We start from the raw sequence: 25,027 nt of genomic DNA, 5'->3' as shown, positions 1-25,027 counted from the left end.
CTCCAGCGAGATGCTGAAGTGCACATGGTATGGACGGTACGCTATCTCATCATGCACCACAAGAGAATTCATGAATGGGAGTGAAGCAACGCAACTCACGCAGTAGGTCAGGTGATCATAACAAAAAGGCGGCTGTAGTACATCCGAGTTCCATTCATACTGCTCACATTCATACTGTATAGAACGTACTTTTCTAATGGCTGAGTAGTATGTTTAAACTCAAATGTCGTACCAACTGAGTAGTAAGCGGTTTCGGACACAGCCACCCTCTATGAGGGCTGGGAGCACAGTCTCATTTTAATTTAAAGCAACAGTCACCAAAATGGCACAACTTGGATCAAAACTTAAAAGGGCAGTTTCAAAAGTTTATAAAAAATATTTTATTAATAGTTTATAAATAAAAAAAATAGAAAAAATATATTTAAAATATATATTTAAAAAAATGTGTGTATTATTTTAAGCTTAAACTTCACAGATAAACTCATCAGAGAGTTAATTTACATCTTGTAAAAGGGGGCATAATAGGTCCCCTTCAATGTTTGTTCACACCTACTACACTACAACATTATATACTATAGTATTTATACTATAATTTGCTTTGTCATAATGCTATGCAGCTCTTTTGGAAACGATCAGTGGTAGAACTGGCTGTGATGCATGTAGTGCCAGATAAAATCTTGCCAAAGGCTACAAATTGATCAGGGTCAGCCCTGGGCTGGCCCAATGCAGTTTGGTTAATAAATGATTTCTTATGTTTGCCACATATAATTAGCTGCTTTTCTTTTTTTGGTGTCTGGTCCCTGTTGACTGTCTAGCTGGGAATACTTCGAGAAGTTCAGTGAATTAATTCTTAGGGCTCCTCTAGTGTCTTTGAACCTCCTCTTCTCCTGCGCTCTGCAGAGAACATTAAATAAGGGCAGGATCACAGCTGCATCTTGGGCCTTCTCAGCCTCCAGGCACTGAAAAAGTTGTGCAGTGCGGATTTAAAGGGAAAAAAGTAATGCTAATTTTTTTTTTTTTATCAATCGTATAGAGTTGTGAAGGAGCGAAGACAGCTTTCTGATGGCCACATTAGTGTTGTGTCGATAACAGCTTTAAGGGTGTGATAAAAATAAAAATATTCAGCTGACAGACTACAAACAGATGTGAAAAAAAAGTTACACAGATATTTACTTTTCAATTAACGCTCCACTTTGTGCACATTTATTTAGTCAAATGTGCGAATCAAAAGAGTCACACTAACTGAATTTTAATTCAGTGTAATGTATTGTTATACTCAGTCGCCTGGCCTTTTTTGTGTTTGTTTTACATTCTGATTAATAATTCATCAAAAGATTCAATCACAAACAAATGAAGCTTTCCAGAGGCCATTATTCAAGTTTACAACTGAGACTGCTATTCGGAGAAGCATCAAAAGATGCAGGGGTGAGAAAGACTTATTAACCTGAAACATTTATGAATCCAATTTTGCATTTTAGTCCTAATAGCTGTGTTATTATGCAATGTTAGATTTATTCATTCAGCGGAAGCTTTCATCCAAAGTGATTTACAAATAAGGAATACTCCAAAAGTGCATTGCATCTCAGGGATAGAGCTTGAGAAGTGCTCTTACATAACGCTCCACAATTGGCTAGAAGAATACAGGCTAATACAAAAATATAGGTAAGACCCAGTGACCCTGTAAAAATAATAGTACAGTTAAGTAAGTGCATTAAGAGCTGTGTCAGTAGAGACAGGTCTTTTTTTGGGGGATGATATAAAAAGTCTCAGCTGTTTTGATGGAGCTGGTAAGATTAATATGTGCCCTGACAGGTTTGCTGAAGACCGAATGTGCTTTCTGAATCATCTGCAGTCGTTTGGATGTGCTTACAGGATGGGTGCCTAAAAGAGCACAGCGTAGACTAGTTTAGCAATGACTAAAGCCTGGATTAGATAAGAGTTGTCTGATTTTATTGGAAATATGCCTGGGTGATAAAGTAGATCCATTGGTATCTAAAAGAGGAACATCGAACTCTGAGGTACATCACATGCTTTTTAATTTTTATCTTGTTAATTAAATTTAACACCACTAGATTTAGTATAAAGGATATAACCCGTATTTATGGAATGATGAAGAAGACACAATAGTTCATAATGTTAACAGAAAAGAAAAACCAAAACCCGTAAAGTCACATACATGCACATTAATGTGTTGTCAGAGCTGCCTTCTGACTTTTTTAAAATAAGGTTTGTTGTGCATTATTTTCTATTATTATTTAGTGCTTGGCGACGCAGTGATGCAGTAGGTAGTGCTGTCGCCTCACAGCAAGAAGGTTGCTGGGTCGCTGGTTCGAACTTCGGCTCAGTTGGCGTTTCTGTGTGGAGTTTGCATGTTCTCCCTGCGTTCACGTGGGTTTCCTCCAGGTGCTTTGGTTTCCCCCACAGTCCAAAGACATGCGGTACAGGTGAATTGGGTAGGCTAAATTGTCCGTAGTGTATGAGTGTATGTGTGTGTGTGTGTTGATGTTTCCCAGTGATGGGTTGCGGCTGGAAGGGCATCTGCTGCGTAAAGACGTGCTGGATAAGTTGGCGGATCATTCCGCTGTGGCGACCCCGGATTAATAAAGGGAATAAGCTGACAAGAAAATTAATGAATGAAAATTAATTCAGTGGTTTAGGGTGCTTTCACACCTGTAAATCGATTCAGTTGTTCCGAAACAGAGATTACAATTTTTACATTGTTGCTCTTTGCTCTTGGAGCTGTTCGCTTTCAGACTGCAAAGTTTCTAATCGGACCAAAAGAGCTAAAACAAGTAACGTGCGAGTGAACTCTCCTTACATTGGTCAGAGTGTCAGGGTTTATTTTGCAGCGTCCCGCTCAGCTGTCAGGAAAGGTGGTGGTTTGGTGGTGATTGACAGGGTGCGCGCATGCGACGTGTCTGAGGAGAGACACGGTGGGGAGGGGTGAGAAGGGTGCGCGACGATGCCTATTTGAGGACCGGGAGGGAGATGCGAGATTACCGGGAGATCATCACTCGTTTGCGGGCATCCAGAGACTTGCGAAACTTCCCGCCCTACTCATAATTCTCTCTTCATATAGCCGTAAGCCTATTACATATCCATAAAACACTGTGATATAACAGCGCTCGGATCGGATCACTTTCTCACTGCAATCGAACCGCTCCAGGGTTCGTTTCAATCGAGCCAAGACCACCTCATTCAAGCTCAGAGCGATTACTTTGGCGCGGAACAGAGCGGGATTGCCCTGTACACATATGCCAAACGAACCGCGCTAACTGGGCAAACGAGATACATTCCGAAACAAAAGTGTAGGTGTGAAAGCACCCTTAGAATACTTGATTATGATTGACCAATCACGATATCCCAATGTATGTTATTCTCAGTTAACAACCAACTAAACTGATAATACAGGCTCATCTGGATAAGTAAAATCCTCTTTAGTGTTAGTGTGCTTGTATTTATGTAGGTTTATATGTGAAGAGTTTAAATGTAAAAACCTCTGGGTCAAGGGTTCCCAAACTTTTCAGCCCCCAAAATAACAATGTCAGTGAATCGCACCCACCGTTTTTCTCGAAGGTGGTAATAAATATATACAAACATGGCACACACAACTATAGGCATATATAAACATGAACATATTGACAACACAAAAATGCAACAGTCTAATAACCATATAATTTTATAGTCATTTATTAATTAAATGAAATATTGATATAAAAAATAATTAAATGCTGATGGATTTGTATTTGTATTTTGTTGTTGTTTCTTTAACATAACTAATACCTATCTTCTGTGGGTTATGAATAAAATATGTTAATTCTAATAGTTTAATAAAATTTACTTGAGTATTGGAAATCACCAAGTGACCCCTCGTCATTGTTTTGTGACCCCCACTTTGGATACCACTGCTCTAAATGAAACATCAAGATTTTTGGACTGTTGAAATATGGGACAAAATGACACCTGAGCGTTGCATGTGATTCCATTCTTCACACAAGAGGCGTCTTGTATCATTGCCACAAAAAATGTACCAAATTGTACCAAAATCAGGGTCAATTTTATGTCAACAACTTACAACTCCCACACATTCATTAATTTTTCTTTGGCTTAGTCCCTTATTATCAGAGGTCACCACAGTGGAATGAACCACCACCCGTTTATTCAATTCACCTGTACCGTATGTCTTTGGACTGTGGGGGAAACTGAAGCAACTGGAGGTAACCCAAACCAAAATAGGGAGAACATGCAAACTCCATGCGTAAATGTCACCTGGTCCAGCTGGGACTCAAACCAGTGACCTTCTTGCTGTAAGGCGACAGTGTTAATTACTAAGGCACCGTGCCACCTAACACCCACAAAACTATAAATAATTTAGTTTTTTATTATTGTGTGTATGTGAGCACGTCTGTGTGAGTATGTATGCATGTATGTATGTCTGCTTTAAATAATCTAGCTCCTGTTCATCTATCCAACCTTCTGTCTCACTTCAATCCAATCCCCTCTTTAAGATCTCAAAATTCTGGGTTTTTGGTAGTACCCAATATAGCAAAGTTTACTAAAGGAGGTCGAGCCTTCTAATTTATGCATCCTAAACTCTGGAATAGCCTTCCTCATATTGTCCGAGGCTCAGACACACTCTCTCAGTTCAAAAGTAGATTAAAGACCTATCTTTTTAGTAAAGCGTGCACACAATGCATCACATAACAGTATGATGCATGAGTATGCTCTATGCAGATGAGTGAGCTTGACAAACCACCTGTAAGACACACTTCTCCTGTTTTAATGCACCAGACATTTTGTTAGAAATACTCCTATGCTTTACACATTTGTTTCTATGTTTGTTTATAGAACCGCTGTTTTCATTTATAGCACTTAATTTTTGCATTAATATCTAATATCTCTCGTTTAAATACACTATGAAGCTTCGCTTCGCTAATTATTAATCTATTTCCTCCTGGGGATACTCATCCTGAGGCCTTTAGAGATTGTGCAGCGCCAATAATGTGATCCAAGACTGGTGAAGAGATGATACCAACCAGAGAGCCCTTCTAGAGGTATTCATAATCCTGGACAAGGCCGTATCCTGAGCAGATGCTGTGGTGGTTATAGCCTACTCTCACCTGCAGCTTCTCCACAATGTCTGACTTTCACCAGTATCTGGTGCCTAGACTGCAGCCCTGCACAAGAAGTTTGGCCAGAGGAGAGATGGTCGTGCCCAATTGAATTTCTCTCAAGGTTTTTTCCTTCACTTTCGTCAATAGGTGAAGTTTAGTTCCTTGCCACTGGCTTGCTTGGTTTGGGACTTGTGAAGCTGTGCATCGATGGATTTTTCTCTTGGACTTTCAGCAGTAAAATTTAAACCACACTGAACACTGAACTGAACTTTAACTCTGAAAACTAGACTGACTCACTTTCGCTTCTATGTTAAGCTGTATTGACACAATCTACATTGTAAAAACGCTATATATAAAAAAAAGATGAATAGAACTGCATGTATGTACAGTATTGTACGAATTATATGGTGGCTGATAAGCCTGCCAGGCTTTCTTCTGTGAAAACAGAATATTATTTTGAAGTATTTTGGCATTTTGACCTTGACATATCCTTTCTTATTAATCCTTTCTTAAAGAGCATATATCTTTCCTTACATGCATGTATGCATTCATGAACATACACAGACAAATGTCATGTTAAAAAGGTGTCTTATCTGGAAAGAATGATGTATTCAAATCGATTTCCATTTTAGGGAATTCTTTTCAAGTTAGGCTATTGTATTTTGTCCTCGAGCAGGAAGAATGAATCTATTTTTAATCTATTTGTTTTCCATTATCAGCTCCATCTCCCTGACTCACTCACTCCTTTTTTATTTGTCTTCTACATTCTATCTTCTCCTACATAATACAATTAGTGTGATGTGCTGGTTAAACTCTGCATCCTTTGGGTGCACTCTGGACATAATCAGCCTATCAAAGCGCACTAGATCTTTGAGCTCAAGGCTGTAATATTACTCAAGGATATCGTAATGGGAACTATAAATGTTTTATTTGATAACGTCTTACAACAGTGGGCTGCTATATATTTGTCTGCTGAGGCTGGGTATAGCCATATTATTATTATTATTATTATTATTATTATTATTATTATTATTATTATTATTGTTATTATTATTATTATTATTATTATTATTATTATTATTATTATTATAATTATTGACATGATTTTATCTATGACAGTTATTCTGACTTGACCATCCATTACAGAGAACATTTTATGGATTTACTGTAAGCGGGCCTTGGGATTTTTCCACGTTTCTCGTCTTTCTCCTTATTCGGCTTTAAATAATGCAATAGCCCAGAGGTAGAGAGAATAGAATACGACTATAGAAGCATAAGTGGGGCAGACTTGAAACACAGAGTTCATTTATGACACATTCCCATACTTCAGTCTGTTTATGACAAAAATAGTCAAAAAAGTATCTACTGGGAAGTTTACGTGTTAGAAAAGCTAAAAGGTCAAACAAAAGGTAGAAAAACCTCATAATAAAAAACAATATATATGAAAGTGTTTTACATTAAAGACTCTACACAGCTTCATTGACTGAATTCACTTTGATCAGGGAGACAGGGAGATTTTTTTTTAGATTTTTCCTAACTCTGGCTCTGTACTCACCCCAACCTCCACATGGTCAGACCCTCTGTCATCTTGCTTGTGCAAAACCTCAAAGTAGTATCGCCGCGAGGACATGAGACTGCAGAGACAGAGAGAAGAAGGGAAAAAAGAAGGAGAATTAAAGTGAAAGAAAAAGAAGGGACACTCTTGTAGAGGTATAGAATGAGAGAGAGCAGACGAGGAAAGGAAAAGCAGTGGCAGATGTGAAGATGAAAAATGCACAATGTGCCATAGGGCAATGGAGGATGTGTACATTGCTGGTAATAGAATTACAATGGAAGGTGCTGTCTCATCTCCTCAAAGAAGTAATGCAATCTGATTTGCAAAAAGCACTAAAGCAGACTCTTAGCCATTTATACTAACAAGTGTAATTTTATTACATTTTGAAGCAAGCCCTTCCTTGTAAAAAAAAAATGTGTGCTCGATTTTATTAAATGTGCATTTGTACTTTACTTATAAGCATGTAGGAATTTATTTAAATATTCAAAATGACACTCGCAATACTGTCAGTATTTATAATGTCTGTAATGATTCAAAGATGTACACTTATATTTTAATGTTGGCAAAAATACTGAGATGGTATAGATGGAGGTCAAAGCTAACTCCCAAGTGGGTGGGACTTGAGCTCCAAGTGGGCTGTACAAACCTCATGGAGTTTTCATTGAATTATTTAATGTCTTGTGGAGTCCAATCTATTGTTTTATTAATGTCTAAATTGACCCTAAACCCAACCTTGCAGTAACCTGTTGTCTTTTTTTAATGTCTATACCTGCCCCAACCTCACAGTAATCTGTTGTGTTTTATTAACGTCTACACCTACACTTACCCCAATCCTAAACTCAACCTCACAGTAACCTTTTATGTTTTATTAACCTCTACACCTACCCCAACCCTAAACCTAACCTCACAGTTTTGTTAATGTCTACATCTACCTCAACCTTAACGCCCCACACGGGGCTTCAGAGTCAACGCTTGACTGAAGGCGTGTCAGAAGTTGGGGCTGAAGTGATCGTCATAGCAGCGTCAGCCAATGAAATTTAGTCAGCAATAGGCCACTGTCTAGCTGGTGTATTTGCATACAGCGATCTGATTGGCTGACGCTTCCGTCGGTGCTTGAAAAGTTGAGCTAATCCCAACATCTGCTGAGAGCAGCGCTTCTGAAGCGGCGCAGACAGATCCACAATGCAGTTCGGCAACGTCTGACGTCACCCATTCAAAGTGAATGGGAAGCGTTGACGCTGACGCCCCGTGTGAATGGGGCCTAAGCACTACCTTACAGTGATCTGTTGTGTTTTAATAACGTCTACTGCTAGACTAAAAAAAAATGCAGGGTTATTGAAAAAAAAAAAAAAAAAAAAACTCAGCAGTTAGTTAGTTCCTATTACACTCACATTTGGGTTGAAATAACTCAGCATTTTTTATAGTGCATATCACAACCCTAAACTTAAACCTATTTGTGGTGTAACTCCCTCCCACTTAAAAGTTCTCTGGTCTACAGCAATACCTAATTAAAAATACTAAAGCACATGCAAAGAACTTGTTTATAATTTCAACTGTAGTCATTCAATACTAAAATGATAGTATATTGATTATTTAAATGTGCTAAATTGCAACACCATTGTTACAGTAGCGTAATAGCAAAATCATTTAAATACATGGAGGTTTAATAACTTACTGACTTTAGTAAAACTTAAAAGATTGTTATACATTTGGCAGTACATTTGAACAATATTTTCAGATGAATGTAAGAAATTTACAAATAGATATACCCACTGCTAAAGAAGTTATCGATTATACTTGATACAGTTGATAGAACTGTTGTAGATTATACTTACTGATTGCTAAAGTTCTTTACATAAGCCGCTTAAAAAAGAAAGCATTAACACCTAACTTAAAATACGATTTGAGTAAAACATACATATCAGAAAAAAAGTTTTCATTCAGTTTACACAATCTTATATCATTTATATCTTACATAAATCTATATTTTTAGGATAAATTCCATAAACAGTTCTGTATTAAAGAAATATGTGAAAATTTAATTTACCACAAGATGACCGAAGCGAGTAACATGATTTTTCTGATTTTACAATGTCTTAATGTGTTCATTGTTTGGAAAAAAACTCAATTCTTAGAAAAGACGTAATTTAGACAAAATAAACTTGATATGTCCAATTCTTATAAACAGGTATCATGCAGAAAATAAAACACACAATGTTCTCTTGAAAAGAACAAAAGGATGTTTACTGAGTGATGCGTAGATTGCAAGGCTAATTTTTAAAGCAGCAGCTTCATCATGTCTCCTTTGTCAAATTTTGACTTCTGTCCTGATTTCTCTTTGAAGTGATTGAGGTCTATGGGAATCTACTGTGAAATTAAGCTCACATAATTTACAAATGAACAGAAAATGAGATAATGAGCAGCAATTTCTGCTCTTAAAAACATAAAAATACACGACAAACGCTATGGGTTTTTGTTAAAATCACAACAGGAGAACACTATGTTATGCATTTAATCCTCTTCACACCAGAGATTTTAAGTGGCATAGTTTAAATCCTTTTCTGGCTTCAACAACATCAATGTTCAAGAACAGGGAGTACTGTGGGCACAAATACCTTGTTGATGCCAGAGGTCAGAGGAGAATGGCCAGACTTGTTCAAGCAGATAGAAAGGCAACAATAACTCAAATAACCACTCGTTTTAACCAATGTTTGCAGAAGAGCATCTCTGAATGCACAACACGTCCAACCTTGAGGCAGATGGGCTACAGCAGCAGAAGACAACACCGGGTGCCACTACTGTCAGCTAAGCACAGGAAACAGGCTATAATTGGCATAGGTTTACCAAAATTGGATAATAAAAGATAGGAAAAACGTTGCCTGGTCAGATGAGTCTTGATTTCTGCTGCAACAATCAAATGGTAGGGTCAAAATTTGGCATCACCAACATGAAAGCATGGATTTATCCTGCCTTGTATCAATGATTCAGGCCGTTGGTGATGGTGTAATGGTGTGGGGGATTTTTTTTTTTTTTTGGCACACTTTGGGCCCATTAGTACCAACTGAGCATTGTGTCAGTGCTACAGCCTACCCAATTATTGTTGCTGACCATGTCCATCCCTTTATGACCACAGTGTACCCATTTTCTGATAGCTACTTCCAGCAGGATAATGCACCATGTCTCAAAGCGTGAATCATCTCAGACTGGTTTCTTGAAAATGACAATGAGTTTACTGTACTCAAATGGCCTCCACAGTCACAAGATCTCAATCCAATAGAGCACCTTAAGGATATGGTAAAACAAGAGATTCACATCATGGATGTGCAGCCAACAAATCTGCAGCAACTATGTGATGCTATCATTTTAATATGGAGCTAAATCTCTGAGGAATATGTCCAGTACCTTGTAGGATCTATGCCACGTAGGATTAAGGCAGTTCTGGAGGCAAAAGAGGGTCCAACCCAGTACTAGTAAGTGTAGCTGTAAGTGGCCAGTGAGTGTATTGCTGAAATTCCATGAAACATGGGAACCCTGAAGACCCAGTGCAACCCAAATGTTGCATAAAACAATGTTGATATCAACAAATTAAGCAATGAAGTCATAGAGCCTGGGATATGTGCTTGTAAAGGAACAATGTGCTCGTTAAGGGTAAAAAACACGAAAAGTCACCCATCGACAAAGAAACTTCTTTCTAAATTCAGAAAAGCCACTGGAGCCTCCAGAGTAAGAACTTCAAAAAATTCTTATCACAAAGAGAATAAAATGGGTATGACACTTCATGTTTAATGTTGATTCCTGGAGTGTACTTGTGTACCCTATCTTTATGTTTTAAGAACTTGGAGTTCTGTTAGCAAGATATTTTCATTTAAGACAGAAGCCGCAGCCACTCAAATTCAGATGGAGACCTTGTGTTGCGAGACAATTATTCTTCAGATGTTTTGCTGGAGTTGCTTTGATTAAATCAGCCTAGTACAATTCACATCATAATGCAAAGGAGAAATGTGGCCTACAAAGACAACTTCCTTTGAGACAATACGTGTGAATGTGAACTTTTAGTGCACTTCACATCTTAAAGTCACCATGAAATCAAAACTGACAATTCTTATATTCATGGAATATTGTAGATGATGTACGAAGAATAATAAACGTCATATTTTTCTATGTGCACTCATATCCTTTAATCATAACTCACTATTACATTTATAATGACATCTCTTCTCTTCCCTAAAGACATGAATGAACCTGAATTAACCTGTATCTGAGATCTAAGCATCAGCAAACAGAAATAATGCAAATAATTCAATCAATTCCTGAGGGACATAATTAAGTCCTGCTCTGCTTTAACTCTGGTTCAAGACATCTATATGTACAAACAAGTAAGATACTGTATGCCTCAGGGTAATTTCACAACATTTTTAGAAAACACATTCACATGGATATTGCGCACAATGTCTGTAAATTATAAAGTACATTACCTGTAATATTTTAAAGGTACATTAAAGATAAATTTCATACTACACATAAATATAACGCATACAAACACTTTTCAATTAATAAGCAGCAATAAAAGAGGGAAAACCCTTATTATAGTGATTCTGTTCTTTAATCTAGTGTTACCAATTATTACATACACTCTAAAAAAAAATTCCGTAAAAAAACGGTAAAATGTACTGGCAGCTCATTACACAAATATTTCACCGTAAATTAAAAACGGAAAACTTCTGTTAATTAACAGTGTGTCAACATTAAAAAAACTAAAATATATCCGTTTTTTGACAGTTAAACTACTGTAAAATAACCAACCATTTTATAGTAATTTAAGGGTTTTCTATATAAAAAAACGGTTATTTTCTGTGTTTTTAAGGGTATACCAACAGTAAAAAAGCGGAAATATTCTGTGTTTTAATAGTATACCTTCTGTAAAAAAACAGACAGATTCTGTGTTTTAATAGTATACCTTCTGTAAAAAAACAGACAGATTCTGTATTTTAATAGTATACCTACTGTAAAAAGAGGAGTTTTTTTGGGTTTTAATAGTATACCTACAGTGAAAAAATGAACAGATTCTTTGTTTTAATGGGATACCTACTGTAAAAAATAATTATTTTACTAATTTAATGCTCTTCAAGCAGCATAGAAATGGCAATTGGTAAGGACAAACATATACATATGGGAAATACACTATTAATGGTTTACAATAGTAAAACAAAACATTTATTCTATACTGTATGTGTAGAGAAGCAGTAAATAGTTTGTTATCTGTGAACTTGCAATGATTAGTACAAAAACAACTTTGCAATTAAAACAGATTCTTTAATGAATACAAATCATTTGAATTCCAAATAGCTAGTTATACACACAATAATACATATTGACATGTGAATCGCACCGTGAGAAGTCTTGGCAAATAATCTCATAGCAAATTAGTTTTAAATGTTAGCTTTAAGATAATTAAGGGCAAGTGGGCAAATTACAAGTACTTTATATTAAGAAACCAGGTTAACTGCAAGATGGCAGGAAACAGACGATACAACTGGGTCTTCTTCCTCTCCAATACTGATACTTCAATGGCTGTAAAACAAACAAACAAAAAAAAATATTACTAATGACTTTTCACTTACAACTGGGGTGATTCCTTGCATGTCAATAGTTCTGTTAATCATTGCCTCTACATTAATAGATGTTAGTAGTCGGTTTTAAATACAGCTACAAATGCTGTAATCTTGACTTAAGCACATTTATAATGTGCTTAATAATTGTGTTAACAAACTTTAATGATTGATTTTACATGACTATTTTTATAATAAAAAATATATATATATATTATATTGCATTATTTACAAAACTTCTCCCAGTTTGGTGGCCTAATCTAAAGTGAGGATTATTTATGATTTATAAATCCTTATAAACGACAGTTAAAGGCTCAGTATTAAATTAACAATAAATCATTACAGTCTTATCTAAAAAATGTAATTGCTGTAAATATGAAACCTTGCTGAATAGCAGGAGTGCCAAAACATAAGATAAAACTGGATAAAACAACAATAAAATAATTTAATGATACATTACGATGCAACATTTCAGTGTTATTTAGCTAGGTTTAAACTGTACAGTAATTTTATTTTAGATAAGATTTATTTTTCATTTAATACAATAAAATGAATTTCATTCTTAGAATATAACTGAACCTTTAATTGTGATTTATAAGGGGATTTACAAAGCATAAACAATCCTCACTTTAGGCTACAAAACTGGATGAAGTTAACAAAAGCACTTATTAAAATAAGTATTGTATATACTTTATATACTTATTTTTTTATACTTTATATACAAGTATAACTATTACTATTCATTCATGCATTTTCCTTCAGCTTAGTGTGTGCTCGCACTATGTACAGTTGCCTTGAACCAGGCCGAAGCACGCTTGTCCTCTCTACCGTCTCCCCGACGTCCCGCACTCACATTGCATTCGAGCCTGAGCACTCTTACATCATCGATGATGCCCCGTTTAGTTTAAAAAGTGCTCTCTCTCAGCACAGTGGAGAATTCTTAAATTATTTTGTTTTAGTCGTTTGGGATGCAGTAACACGCAGTCAAATATTTTGCCGAACAGATCAGCCACTTTTGATGTTCATAAATTCCTTGTGCTGCAGGAATAGGAGGTTTGCTAAAGGGCGCAGCTGTGGTGCAGTAAAGGGTTTGCGTCTTTAATAATTAACGACAGTTTGCGTTCATTGAACAGTAATAGTGGTTAATTTATCCAAATCAAACCGTCCCTTGCAAACTGTCACAAAAGACACAAACCCCTCACTGCACAACAGCTGCACCTTTAGCAAACCTCCTAGTACCTGCAGCACGATGACTTTGATTGTTTATGAGCGTCAAAAGTAGCTGATCTGTTCGGCGAAATATTTGACTGCGTGTCACCGCATTTTAAACAACTAAAACAATATAACAATATAAAGAAATCTCCACTGTGCTGAGTGAGAGCACTTGTTAAACTGAACAGCACATTATCGATGACGTAAGCGTCAGGGAGACAAGCACGCATCCAGTTTCAAGGTAACTCTGCATAGCATGAGTACGCCCTTGGAAACACCCATACACACTTATTTACAAACACACTCATACACTACAGCCAATTTAGTTAATCAATTTCCCTATAGCGCATGTCTTTGGACTGTCGGGAAAACCTGAGCACCCGGAGGAAACCCTCGGCAACACAGGGAAAACATGCAAACTCCATACAGAATTACCAACTGAGACTTGAACCAGAGACCTTCTTGCTGTGAGGCGACAGTGCTAGCCCCTGTGCTGCCCAACTATTACTATATGCCTGAATAATAAGATATTTAAATGTTAGTTTGAATAGTTTATTAACCATTTACTTAAACATTCTGAATGATTAGAAAAAAAATACACCATTAGAAAAAAAAATTCACTATTCTTAAATCACTGGTTTGTAAATAATGCGATACTAAATTTAGAATGAAAAATTGATCATTAACAAAATATGAAAACAAAATAATTAAGCACATTATAGATGTGCTTATAAGTCAAAATTACAGCATTTGCAGCTGTAGTTATAAACTGTATACTAAGGTCTATTAATGTAGAGTCAATGCTTAACAGAACTTTTTGCTAATGCTTAATAAATTAATCAATAGTGTTTAGTTATTATAAAGTGTTATCGGTGTGCTTAATTACCTTTAAATCTTCCAAGGATTCTGAAAGTCTTTCTGGTCTGACAGGAATCGAAGGAGTTTAGATGGTATGTTTCTGCTTGGTGCCCTTTTTTCAGCTTTGGACCTACTTTCTGGATAGTTACTCAGCATGCTCCTGTTGTAAATACAACAAACATGTATCACCTTACTTATCTTGTAAAAATGAAATAAACTTAAAAATGTAAAAACATACCTTCATATAAACTACAGAGTCAGGGCTGCTTCCTTAGGCTACATAATGTTTAGCACATAAGAGACTAAACATGTAGCTGACCACAATTAGGGGACAGCTCAATGATCTTGTTATTGTGGCTGTGGACTCTTCTTCTGAAAAAAAGAAAAGAAAAGTGAGTTGTGAGTTGGGTCTGGTACACGCCTACATGGAAAGAACCTATATAAACATATGGTTTAATATAGGTTTTTGATATATGTGACACATATAAAATTGGCTGTTTTCCTATATTATATGTACATATATGGGTACATATATGCACACCTATATGTTAAATTATTAATATTATTAATAATATTATAAATAATATAATTATTATGTAAAATTATTAAAATACATGTCTGCTACATAATTTAAAAGAAATTTTTTTTAAATTATTTACTTAATCAAATATTACAAGAAATAAATATAGTGCAGAAACAAAAATAAGGCAAAAAACAACAATAAAGGAAAGAAAACAAAATAAAAAGAACAAAAAACCATTTTGTTATACTTTTTCTTCTTTTCCACTATCTTTATGCAAGAAAGAATTGACCTTGCAAATGTTTCAGGAAAACGTGTAGACATCATAGCTTTCCATCTCCTCTCACTTATTTGCCATAGTTAAATTCCATAACATGCCAATTACATGTGATACCAAATTCAAGTGGCACATTCATAAGTTTTTTGCATTTTTAAAAATGAGTTCTTTTCCAGATAGCAGACCTAAGTTAAATTAACATTGAAATGTTAAAACATCAATCAAACTATCATTGAAACAATGTTAAAAGTCATCACTGATTTTTAGGCAGTTTTCCACCCTGAAATAATGTTAATTCTATGATGATAAATAGACAAAACTGTCCCAAAACCAGCATTTATTCAACCAAAATTAAATCATTTTTTACAATGAACCCAACATTAAATAAAATGTTAAATCAACCACACTATCATACAATTAATGTTAAAATTTAAAGTAGATTTTTAGCCAGTTTTGCATCCTGAAAAAAATTTATTACAATCACGATAAATAGATTAAACAGTCACAAAATCAGCATGAAGGCCTGGCTCACCATCAAGATGCCTACATTGATAATGTCTTTCTCATCATCAGGTGGCTAAGAGAGAAAAGAAAAGAGATTCAGCAGTGGACCAGTTATTTCCTTATCATTTTAAACAGACATAACCAAAATAAAGAACTTGTAACATTTTAAATGTTGTAAAAATAAATAATAATAATAAATAACTGCTTTGTTCATTTAACAGATTACAGTTGCAGCTTAAAAACCCCCAGATAAAACACCCACATCAACCCAGTACTTTTAGTTTGAATACATGTTAACAAAATTTCAAAATTACTGAAGCAAAATGTGTTCATGTAAACACTTAGTAAAAATATAGGTACAGGTAATTGGTTTTGCCAAATAATAAAAATAAAAGCACTAATATCAAACAAAAACCCTGAACATTTTACCTCTTAAACTTTGCAGTTTACTGTCATCCCCTGTATGAAGTACAGATGGTCCAGCACAACTGCCTGAGTTCTGAAAGAGCAAACACATATTTTTTTGTATTATTTATAAAAATGCAGTACTGACCAGTCAGCATCAATTTCTACACCAACACACCTACAACAAAAATAACACTCATTCAGTTTGAAACATGCAACATGTAGTCTACTGTTATACTTTACAAACTTTGTGAATAATAAAAAAATGAAAACATTTAAAACCCCAGGTGTATTTTATTTAATTTGTCTATATGAATTGAAATTTAGTTTGGATTGAACGTAAGATTTAAGATTTTTATTTAGATTGCTGTGAAAATGTACCTGTACCTTGTACTTATAACCAAAATGACAGAACCTGGAAGTGAATAAAGCAAAATATCAGTGAACCTTATATATACACAAAACACTCAAAATCAAACAGAAAAAACGCTGAACATTTTACCTCTTAAACTTCAAAGTTTACCGTCATCTCCTGTATAAGGTACAGAAGGTCCAGCACAACTGCCTGAGTTCTGAAAGAGCAAACACATTCTTGGTAAAATTACAATAGATGCAATGCTAAATATAAATCATTGTTTATTTTTTTGGTTAAAAAATGCAGTACTGACCAGTCAGCATCACTTTTTACACCAACACACCTACAACAAAAATAACACTCATTCAGTTTGAAACATGCAGCATATAGTCTACTTTTAAATTTTACAAACTTTGTAAATAAAAATATGAAAACATTTAAAATCCCAGGTGTATTTTATTTAATCTGTCCATATTAATTCAAATTCAGTTTGGATTGAATTTAAGATTTTAATTTAGATTGCTGTGAAAATGTACATGTACCTTGTACTTATAACCAAAATGACAGCATAAACATACAGCAAATCTTATATCCTATATCAGTGAACCTTATATCTACAAAACACTCAAAATCAAACAGAAAAACCCTGAACATTTTACCTCTTAAACTTGAAAGTTTACTGTCATCTCCTGTATAAAGTACAGAAGGTCCTTTAGGCAACGCTAAATATAAATCATTATTTTTATGGTTAAAAATGCAGTACTAACCAGTCAGCATCAATTTTTACACCAACACACCTACAACAAAAATAACACATTCAGTTTGAGACAGTATACATTTAAACTTCACAAACGTCGTGAATAATAAAAAAATGAAAACATTTAAAATCCCATGTGTATTTTATTTCATTTGTCCATATCAATTCAAATTCAGTTTGGATTGAATCTAAGAATTTACCTGTACCATGTACTTATAACCAAAATGAAAGAACCTGGAAGTCAACAAAACAAAATATCAGTGAACATTATATGTGCAAAACACTCAGACTCAAAATCTACATAAAAAGATTTCACTTGTGATAACACCATGTGTAGTTGACTCTATTATCAAGGCTTCATTAAAATAAAACTCCTGATCTCCTAATAGTAATGAAATTATTATTTGCTATAATGATTCTAACTGACAGTTAGTCTGAAGAATTTTAAGACTTTTGAAGAACAGCTCATCTTTATATCTTCATAATAGCAGCTGTTGAGGTTCTTAAAAGTGAACTTGGCTAAATCTGCAAGTTGACAAGACGTTCATAAGTATAATATCCATGACAGTTCAACTCGACTACAACAAACATTTAATTGTGTGCTTTAAGGTACACGTTGTATTTGAGGCCTAAAACGCATGACAGTGTAAACACTATATAAAATTTTAAATGTCACACACTTACTGTATCACTCTGTTATCTCTGTACACACAAACACACGTCGCGAAATGCGGAAGCTTTTTTTTCGTTCCATTTGGCGAGCGTTATTAAATTCCATAACACTCTCATCAGTTCTTCCTTCTTATTTGCGTCTAATACCCCAGTTTGTCACGCGGGATGAATGAATGTTCATGAGTTAAAGTGAAACTGCCGAACTGCAGTTAAAGTCAGGCATCCTGCTGATTTGATTCAGAGGGGCACTTGTTTGTCAGACGGCTCACCGGTCAGGTATACATCCGCGCTAAACTACCAAAGTATGAAAGTCACCCAGCTCCAAACCCAACGTTGAGAATAGATTAACGGCGATATATTTTTTTTATCGCGCGATAAAAGTCTCGCGTTAACGCAGCACGTTAATGCTGATAAGGGCCCACCAATAATAATAACTTTATGAGTGTGTATTTCCCCTCATACCGATTTACACAATGCCTCAAATTCACGCGGGTCTAACTTATACTTAAAAACCAGCAAAGCTGTTCCACTGAATCTCGGTCACACAGCCTTGATACGTCGGTCAAACCAAAGCTAACATTTGATAACGTCAGTAAAAATATGAAATTAGTTATTAATATGCAAACAAACACAGACGGTCAGGTGTTACGAGCGTTTAAAACACGTTAACGTTAGGGTTCATTAAAGGTAACGTTAACCAGTCATCGATATACACCTTCAGCACTATATCAACCAAACTACACAGTGTCACAAACTTTGAATGCTATCCCTTGTTCAATGCACTGTACAAAGAAAACATTTATATTTCTATTAAATAATTAACATACCTTTTACACTCTCACAGACAAGCTGACGTTTTACCGTTAATCCAGTCAGACTCACGCAGGTGCAGAGGGAGTGAGTGGGTGATTGGGACGTCACATCAGTTCCCGCGCACGGCAGTTTAGAAAAATACGGACAAACAACTGTAAATGAACAGATATCATATTTACTGATGAGGAAAACGCATAAAAAGGTAAAAATTCATTAGATAAATGCTTGTTTAAATTACATTTAACCACTCATAGCTCAGTTTGATCTTAATGATATAAAGTCTGATCTTATTAACAATATTAAACGTAATTCACTGCTGTACTTTCCATGGCCGCTTCAGACAAGACAAAAATAATTTTAAATAACGATACAAATGTAATAAAGCAGTATTTTAACTAAAATATTGTTATATGTTTTATTAATCGTACTTACCAGGGAAAAAACAGAGGAAGAAATATGGCCCGGTGTCCATCAAACGCTGCCTGAGCTGCGATCCCCTTCCCATAATGCAATTCGAAAATGTATATAAACGGAAAATTACCCGTAATACGTGTATACGGAAAAAATCCGTTAAAATATACAGTCATTTAACTGTTATTTTACAGATTTTTTTTACAGTGTATATTTTTGAAAATCTGCATTCTGTTAATTATCGAAACAAAACCATGTACATGTACTTTTACATTTTCTTCACAAAGTTTGCCATTAACAAATAAAAAATAAGTATACATTTAATAAAAATGTGCTATTTAATAATATTTTGTCACACATAATTAATTTCATCACACATTCACTTTTGATGTGCTGCTAGATGTTTTTTTTTTTTTAAAGTGACTTATTACTTAAATTATTTACCTAATTATTAAACTTAATACATTTTAAATGTACTAAAATACAAATTATAAAATATACAGTTGAATTCAGAATTATTAGCCAACCTTTGATTTTTTTTTTTCTTTTTTAAAGAATATTTTTTTTCTTCTGGAGAAAGTCTTATTTGCTTTATTTCAGCTAGAATGAAAAGTTTACATTTTTTTAAAGCCATTTTATGGTCAAAATTATTACCAGTACCAGTCTGTGGGTCAATCAGTACCGGGCTGCACAAGAATTAATTATCTTTAAGTTGGCAGATAAAGGAGCTGCATTTAAAGCCAAACTGGATTTGTAGGGACGGCGTGTGAACAGAGGCATATTGGACTTGCATGATATGTGTGTGTGTACTCCGCTCACGGGCTTTTTCACGGGCACACACAAAGCTTGAAGGTAAACAACGGCTTATCATAAGCATCTTATCGATAATTATTTACACGGTTGGCATTAAGATGAACATATAAACGTTATCTGCCTAATTTCTAGCACCTAAATGTGTCTGGAAAAATATTCAAAGGCTTTTATTCTCATAAACCGTGCGGGCGTGAATGTGTCTGACTGTTCTGATTGGCTAAAGCAGACGTCTCACATCAGCACGTTTTAGACGTGTACGCGCTCTTTCCGTGAATTTTTTTTTTTTCTGCGTTTACACAGCGCTGCATTTCAGCAAAATTACCGGTAATGTTACAACTTCTCTTTCCGGAAAATAAATAGCCAGAACGAATTTACCAAATACGAATTTTGTTTTTAAAAAGGCCCTGTTCACACATACACACCTTTCCGGAAAATTGCCGGTAATTTTCCAGAAAGGTCTGTATGTGTGAAAGGGGCTTTTGACTGCCATTACCTCCAGATGGGACCATATAATATGTTATATTGTTGGAGCAATGTGTTAATAAAGTTATTACTTCCTAATGTTATAATAGCATTGTAATGTTGGAGCAATGTGCTAATAAAGTTTCATATGAGTACAGTGGATTCACGTTTATTATTATTATTATTATTATTATTATTATTATTATTATTATTATTATTTCAACCTCCCCCAGTCCGCAGCAAAATTATCAAGTGTTGACCGGTCCGCAGTTAGAAAAAGGTTGGGGACCACTGGTCTACAGAACAAACTATCATTATACAATAACTTGCCTAATTACCCTAATCTGCCTTTAATTAACCTAATTAACCAAGTTAAGCCTTTAAATGTCACTTTAAGCTGTCTAGAAGTGTTTTAAAAAAAATATCTAGTCAAATATTATTTACTGCCGAAGCAGTGGTGCAGTAGGTAGTGCTGTCGCCTCACAGCAATAAGGTCGCTGGGTCGCTGGTTCGAACCTCGGGTTAGTTTTGCCTTTCTGGGTGGAATTTGCACAGGTGAATTGGGTAGGCTAAATTGTCCATAGTGTATGAGTGTGTTTATGTGTGAATGTGTGTGTGTGGATGTTTACCAGATATGGGTTGCGGCGGGAAGGACATCCGCTGCGTAAAAACTTGCTGGATAAGTTGGCGGTTTATTCCGCTGTGGCGACCCCGGATTAATAAAGGGACGAAGCCGACAAGAAAATGAATGAATGAATATTATTTACTGTCATCATGGCAAAGATAAAATTAATCAGTTAATAGAGATACGTTTTCAAAACTATCATGTTTAGAAATGTGTTTAAAAAAAATCTTCCCTCTGTTAAACAGAAATTGGAGTAAAAAATAAAATAGGGGGCTAATAATTCTGACTTCAACTATATACCGTATATATAAATACAATCAAAGGGAACTTTATAACTACAAAAACTGCGTTTTATATATATATATATATATATATATATATATATATATATATATATATATATATATACATACATACATTATATATATATATATATATATATATATATATATATATATATATATATATATATATATATATATATATATATATATATATATATATATATATATATATATATATATATATATATATATATATATATATATATACACACACACACAAAGGCAGTTTTATTAATTATTAAGTTCCCTTTGAAAGTACTTTAGTGCCATTTCTTATAAAACATTTTATATACAGTCAAGTCAGAATTATTATTTTTTTTATCATTTTGCTTCAATTTAAAGTGTATTTTGACCTTAATATAAATTTAAAGGAATAGTTCACCCATAACTAAACATTCTTTCATCATTTACACCCTTTGGACACAAAATAAAATATTTTGAATAAAAGCTGAAAACAACTGACTTCTGGTATTTGTTTTTCATACTAAGTCAATGGTTACAGGTTTTCAGCTTTCTTCAAAGTATTTTCTTTAGTCTTCAACAGAATAAAGAAACTAAAATAAAGGTTTTGATTCACTTAAAGGTTAGTAAATAATGAGTAATTTTTCTTTTATGTGTGAACATTTTATACCAAACCTTTTTATGTAAAGTGTCTAAAAATGTATATAAAATTTGCTTGATATTAAATATGTTTACAATATTTTGTATATGTATACACTGTATACAGACACATTTACATTTTATCAGTTGTTTTTATTCTTGGAATTTCTTTAGATTATACTCTATAGATATTACATATTTTTAGACTACAAAATGCATTTTAAAGGGCACCTATGAACATAATCTTTTGTAAGCTGTTTGGACAGAAGTGTGTATAGTGTGCCCACAGTCATATTGGAGTGATAGAAACACAATAAGTCACAATAAAGAAATTTCCTGATGTTAAAATAGGATCAAATCACTCCCATTTTGAGGCCCACCACAATGTGATAGAAGTGTGGTTTCCCTGCCCACCAAATTGATTGACAAGTAAAAACGTACGGAAAGCAACTAGGATTAAAAGATCTGTTCGGCTCTCTGTGATCATCAATAATCAATCAAATGTAATCAAGAATGAGTCTTAAAAGTTTAAAACATTTTTAGAACAGTGCATGTTTGTAATGAATTACAGCGATTTTACCGTCTTCATCACCACAGCTGCGTGTCAATAAAATTCTAAAAGAAGACGCTTCAATCCCGGTTCATGGATGTTAAATCCGTTTTTGTTTGTACATTAACACAGCAGATATCCATTCAGCAGTGAATAGTAACATGTATCCTGTCACATTTGCCTGCAAAAACAGTGTAAAGTTAAACGTGCACTGTGTGTGTGTGTGTCCACTGTGTGTTAATGTGTGCGTGAACTTTGTAAGGGCATTGTGTGTGACTCATCGCAGAAAGTATTAAACTCAGGAAATAATCATTGGGAAAGTTCTTACTGTAGTATTAATATTTAAAAACGTTACGTCAAATCTGCTACCTTCTTGTCTGTTTGCACACTCTGACAGGGATGTGAGAACGGTGGGCAGGAAGAACTAGCATTAAAGGCACAGGCCACAAAAACAGCTACATTGTGTTCAGAGGAGAAAATCTCAATGTTCTGAAAGGTTTAATGGGTGTTTTGAGCTGAAACTTTACAGACACATTCTGGAGACACAAAAGACTTATCTTATATCTGGAAAAAGGGCCCTTTAAAGGGAACACACAGACGCACAACAAATCATCAACTGATGGTTGACTGAACATTAGCAGTAAGCTATACAAGCATATATGTGTGTTTATTGGTGATCCTGTAAGGAATGTCTGTGCATGTTTCCATTTATATTGAGTGTCAATAAAGGACTCAGGACTCTAAAAGAAAGGAGTGGCCAGCAGATCAGGTCTAGATAGGATAAATTAAGTGAGGCTTGAGGGGGTACAAAATGGAGCTTTAATTGGCTGACTAATTGCCTGGCTCCATCTGAAAGTGTTCTGCTCAATAATTGAATAGGACTGAGTGATGAGAGAGATAAAGAAAGAGTGTGTTCAGCCAATCCTCACGTGAACACATTCTCAACAGACTGCTGTAGCACAATCGTACGCTTGTTGGAGATGTCAAACAACTCAAAGCAGCAATCTTACATACATAGCATAGCAAATACACTCTACATAACAGATGTTTGATACTTAATTTGTCTTCTTTTCCCCCAATGTACAGTAGTAGATGTATTTTAAATACTGCTTTTACATACAGATGACTTAAATAAATCTGTAATACAATACCTATTTAATATTTCAAAAGTATAATAAAAGTAATACATTTTTTTTCAATCAATAAACAAATAGTTTGAAGTCTGATCATAGTTTATAGATTGTATTTAGGTTTACACAAAATGGCATTATCATTTAATGAAGTCAAACATTTAATAGAAGAGTAAAATGCCAATAGAGCATTGAGCTGTAATGTCAGTAAAGCATTTAGTGGAAAATTAGTTTGAAAAAATTTGTCTTGTTGTTTAGAGTGTCTTATTTATGATTATAATGTTTGTAAGAATAAGAAATACAGACATTCATCATTTGTTAATGGTCTGTTGAACTTTAGAAAATTAATGGTGTAGCCGAACAGCATACTAACCAATAACAGATGCTGTGCATGTCAATGAGAGTCTAGTTTAAATAAATGGAAACACTTTACTTTAAGGGATGTTCATGACACCTTTATAATCAGGGCATGACACATTATGAATATGAATGAGATTTTTTGGATGCTTATGACTGCCATTAAGTGTCTTTGGCTTGGTTATGTCATTTTAAATGCAAAGATGACATTGTTTGACATGTCTTTGTCTTGAAAACACGACCAAGGTATGCCATAAATCTGCCATAAACATAATTGCCCTTCCAGCCATCTTAATATTATTATGCCAAGATTAGGGCCTTAACAATACTATGTGTTCCCTATACTAAACGGATACCAAAACATATTAAATTTAGCTCCACAAAGTGCTTTTCTCCTTTGTAGCTGTTTTATTTATATCCAGCTTGTTTTGATGACTTTACCCACTATCCTGACTTCATTTGTGGATGCTTCAGACATTTGCATAAACGCAATGTTACATGAAAGTGAGCGTTGGCACGAAAATTTGAATTAAAAATAAACCTCAGAGGGAAGATAGATAAGTGTTTCAAAATGCAAATTCCCTCTTGAGTAAAGTTTGCTTCTTGCTTGTTCATTTGGGGAAGTAGGTGAGTAATTTATGCACGGATTAAGTGGATAACAAACAGACAGAACAATCAATGACTTCATCACAACAACCATGCAAAAACAACAGCAGCCTGAACTGAATACACAAAAACAGAGCATGACAGCATATAATCCACTGAAATAGACAGCATGAAGTTTATACTGGAGACTTTGGTCTATTGTATAGAGAAATAAATAATTATAGACAGACAGACGAATAAATAAATGAATGAATGAATGAATGAATGAATATTACATAACTGGTACATTTACAGTTAGTCCATGAATATTTCGACATCGACACAAAACATTTTTGGTACCATACACCAACACAATGAATTTGAAATAAAATGACCAACATGTGCTTTAACTGCAGACTGTCAGCTTTAATTTGAGGGTATTTGCATCCAAATCAGGTGAACGCTGTAGGAATTACAAAAGTTTGCATACATTATGTGC

The 25,027-nt window shown here is 34.6% G+C and overlaps 1 protein-coding gene and 1 long non-coding RNA gene across 20 annotated transcripts in view; both read right to left on the bottom strand.

Moving 5' to 3' along the window:
* Positions 1-25,027, bottom strand: part of b4galnt4b (beta-1,4-N-acetyl-galactosaminyltransferase 4b) — a 205,774-nt gene that overhangs the window by 49,530 nt on the left and 131,217 nt on the right. For 3 of the 6 annotated variants that reach the window (XM_087261772.1, XM_087261773.1, XM_087261774.1), the window contains one exon: positions 6,670-6,748. The exons of the other annotated variants lie outside the window; for them this stretch is intronic. In XM_087261772.1, coding sequence (XP_087117898.1) covers positions 6,670-6,748 — 79 coding nt within the window. The remainder of the gene's footprint in view (positions 1-6,669; positions 6,749-25,027) is intronic. 6 annotated transcript variants of the gene reach the window in all.
* si:busm1-180g5.6 lies at positions 11,962-19,477 on the bottom strand. Of its 14 annotated transcripts, none has more exons than XR_015496202.1 (13): positions 19,084-19,477; positions 18,666-18,803; positions 17,367-17,400; positions 17,177-17,206; positions 17,069-17,098; positions 16,723-16,752; positions 16,557-16,626; positions 16,442-16,469; positions 16,079-16,148; positions 15,678-15,722; positions 14,587-14,720; positions 14,377-14,508; positions 11,962-12,240 (listed from the first exon to the last, which is right to left on the bottom strand). It is a non-coding gene; the product is annotated as a si:busm1-180g5.6 (long non-coding RNA). The 14 variants fall into 14 exon arrangements; XR_015496203.1 differs by having other exon boundaries at positions 14,587-14,717; positions 19,084-19,224; XR_015496200.1 differs by having other exon boundaries at positions 17,069-17,206; positions 19,084-19,224.

This window comes from Danio rerio, chromosome 7 (assembly GCF_052040795.2).
Source record: "Danio rerio strain M-AB ecotype USA chromosome 7, GRCz13ab, whole genome shotgun sequence".
Lineage (NCBI taxonomy): Eukaryota > Metazoa > Chordata > Actinopteri > Cypriniformes > Danionidae > Danio > Danio rerio.
This window is presented reverse-complemented; position numbering and strand designations above follow the sequence as displayed.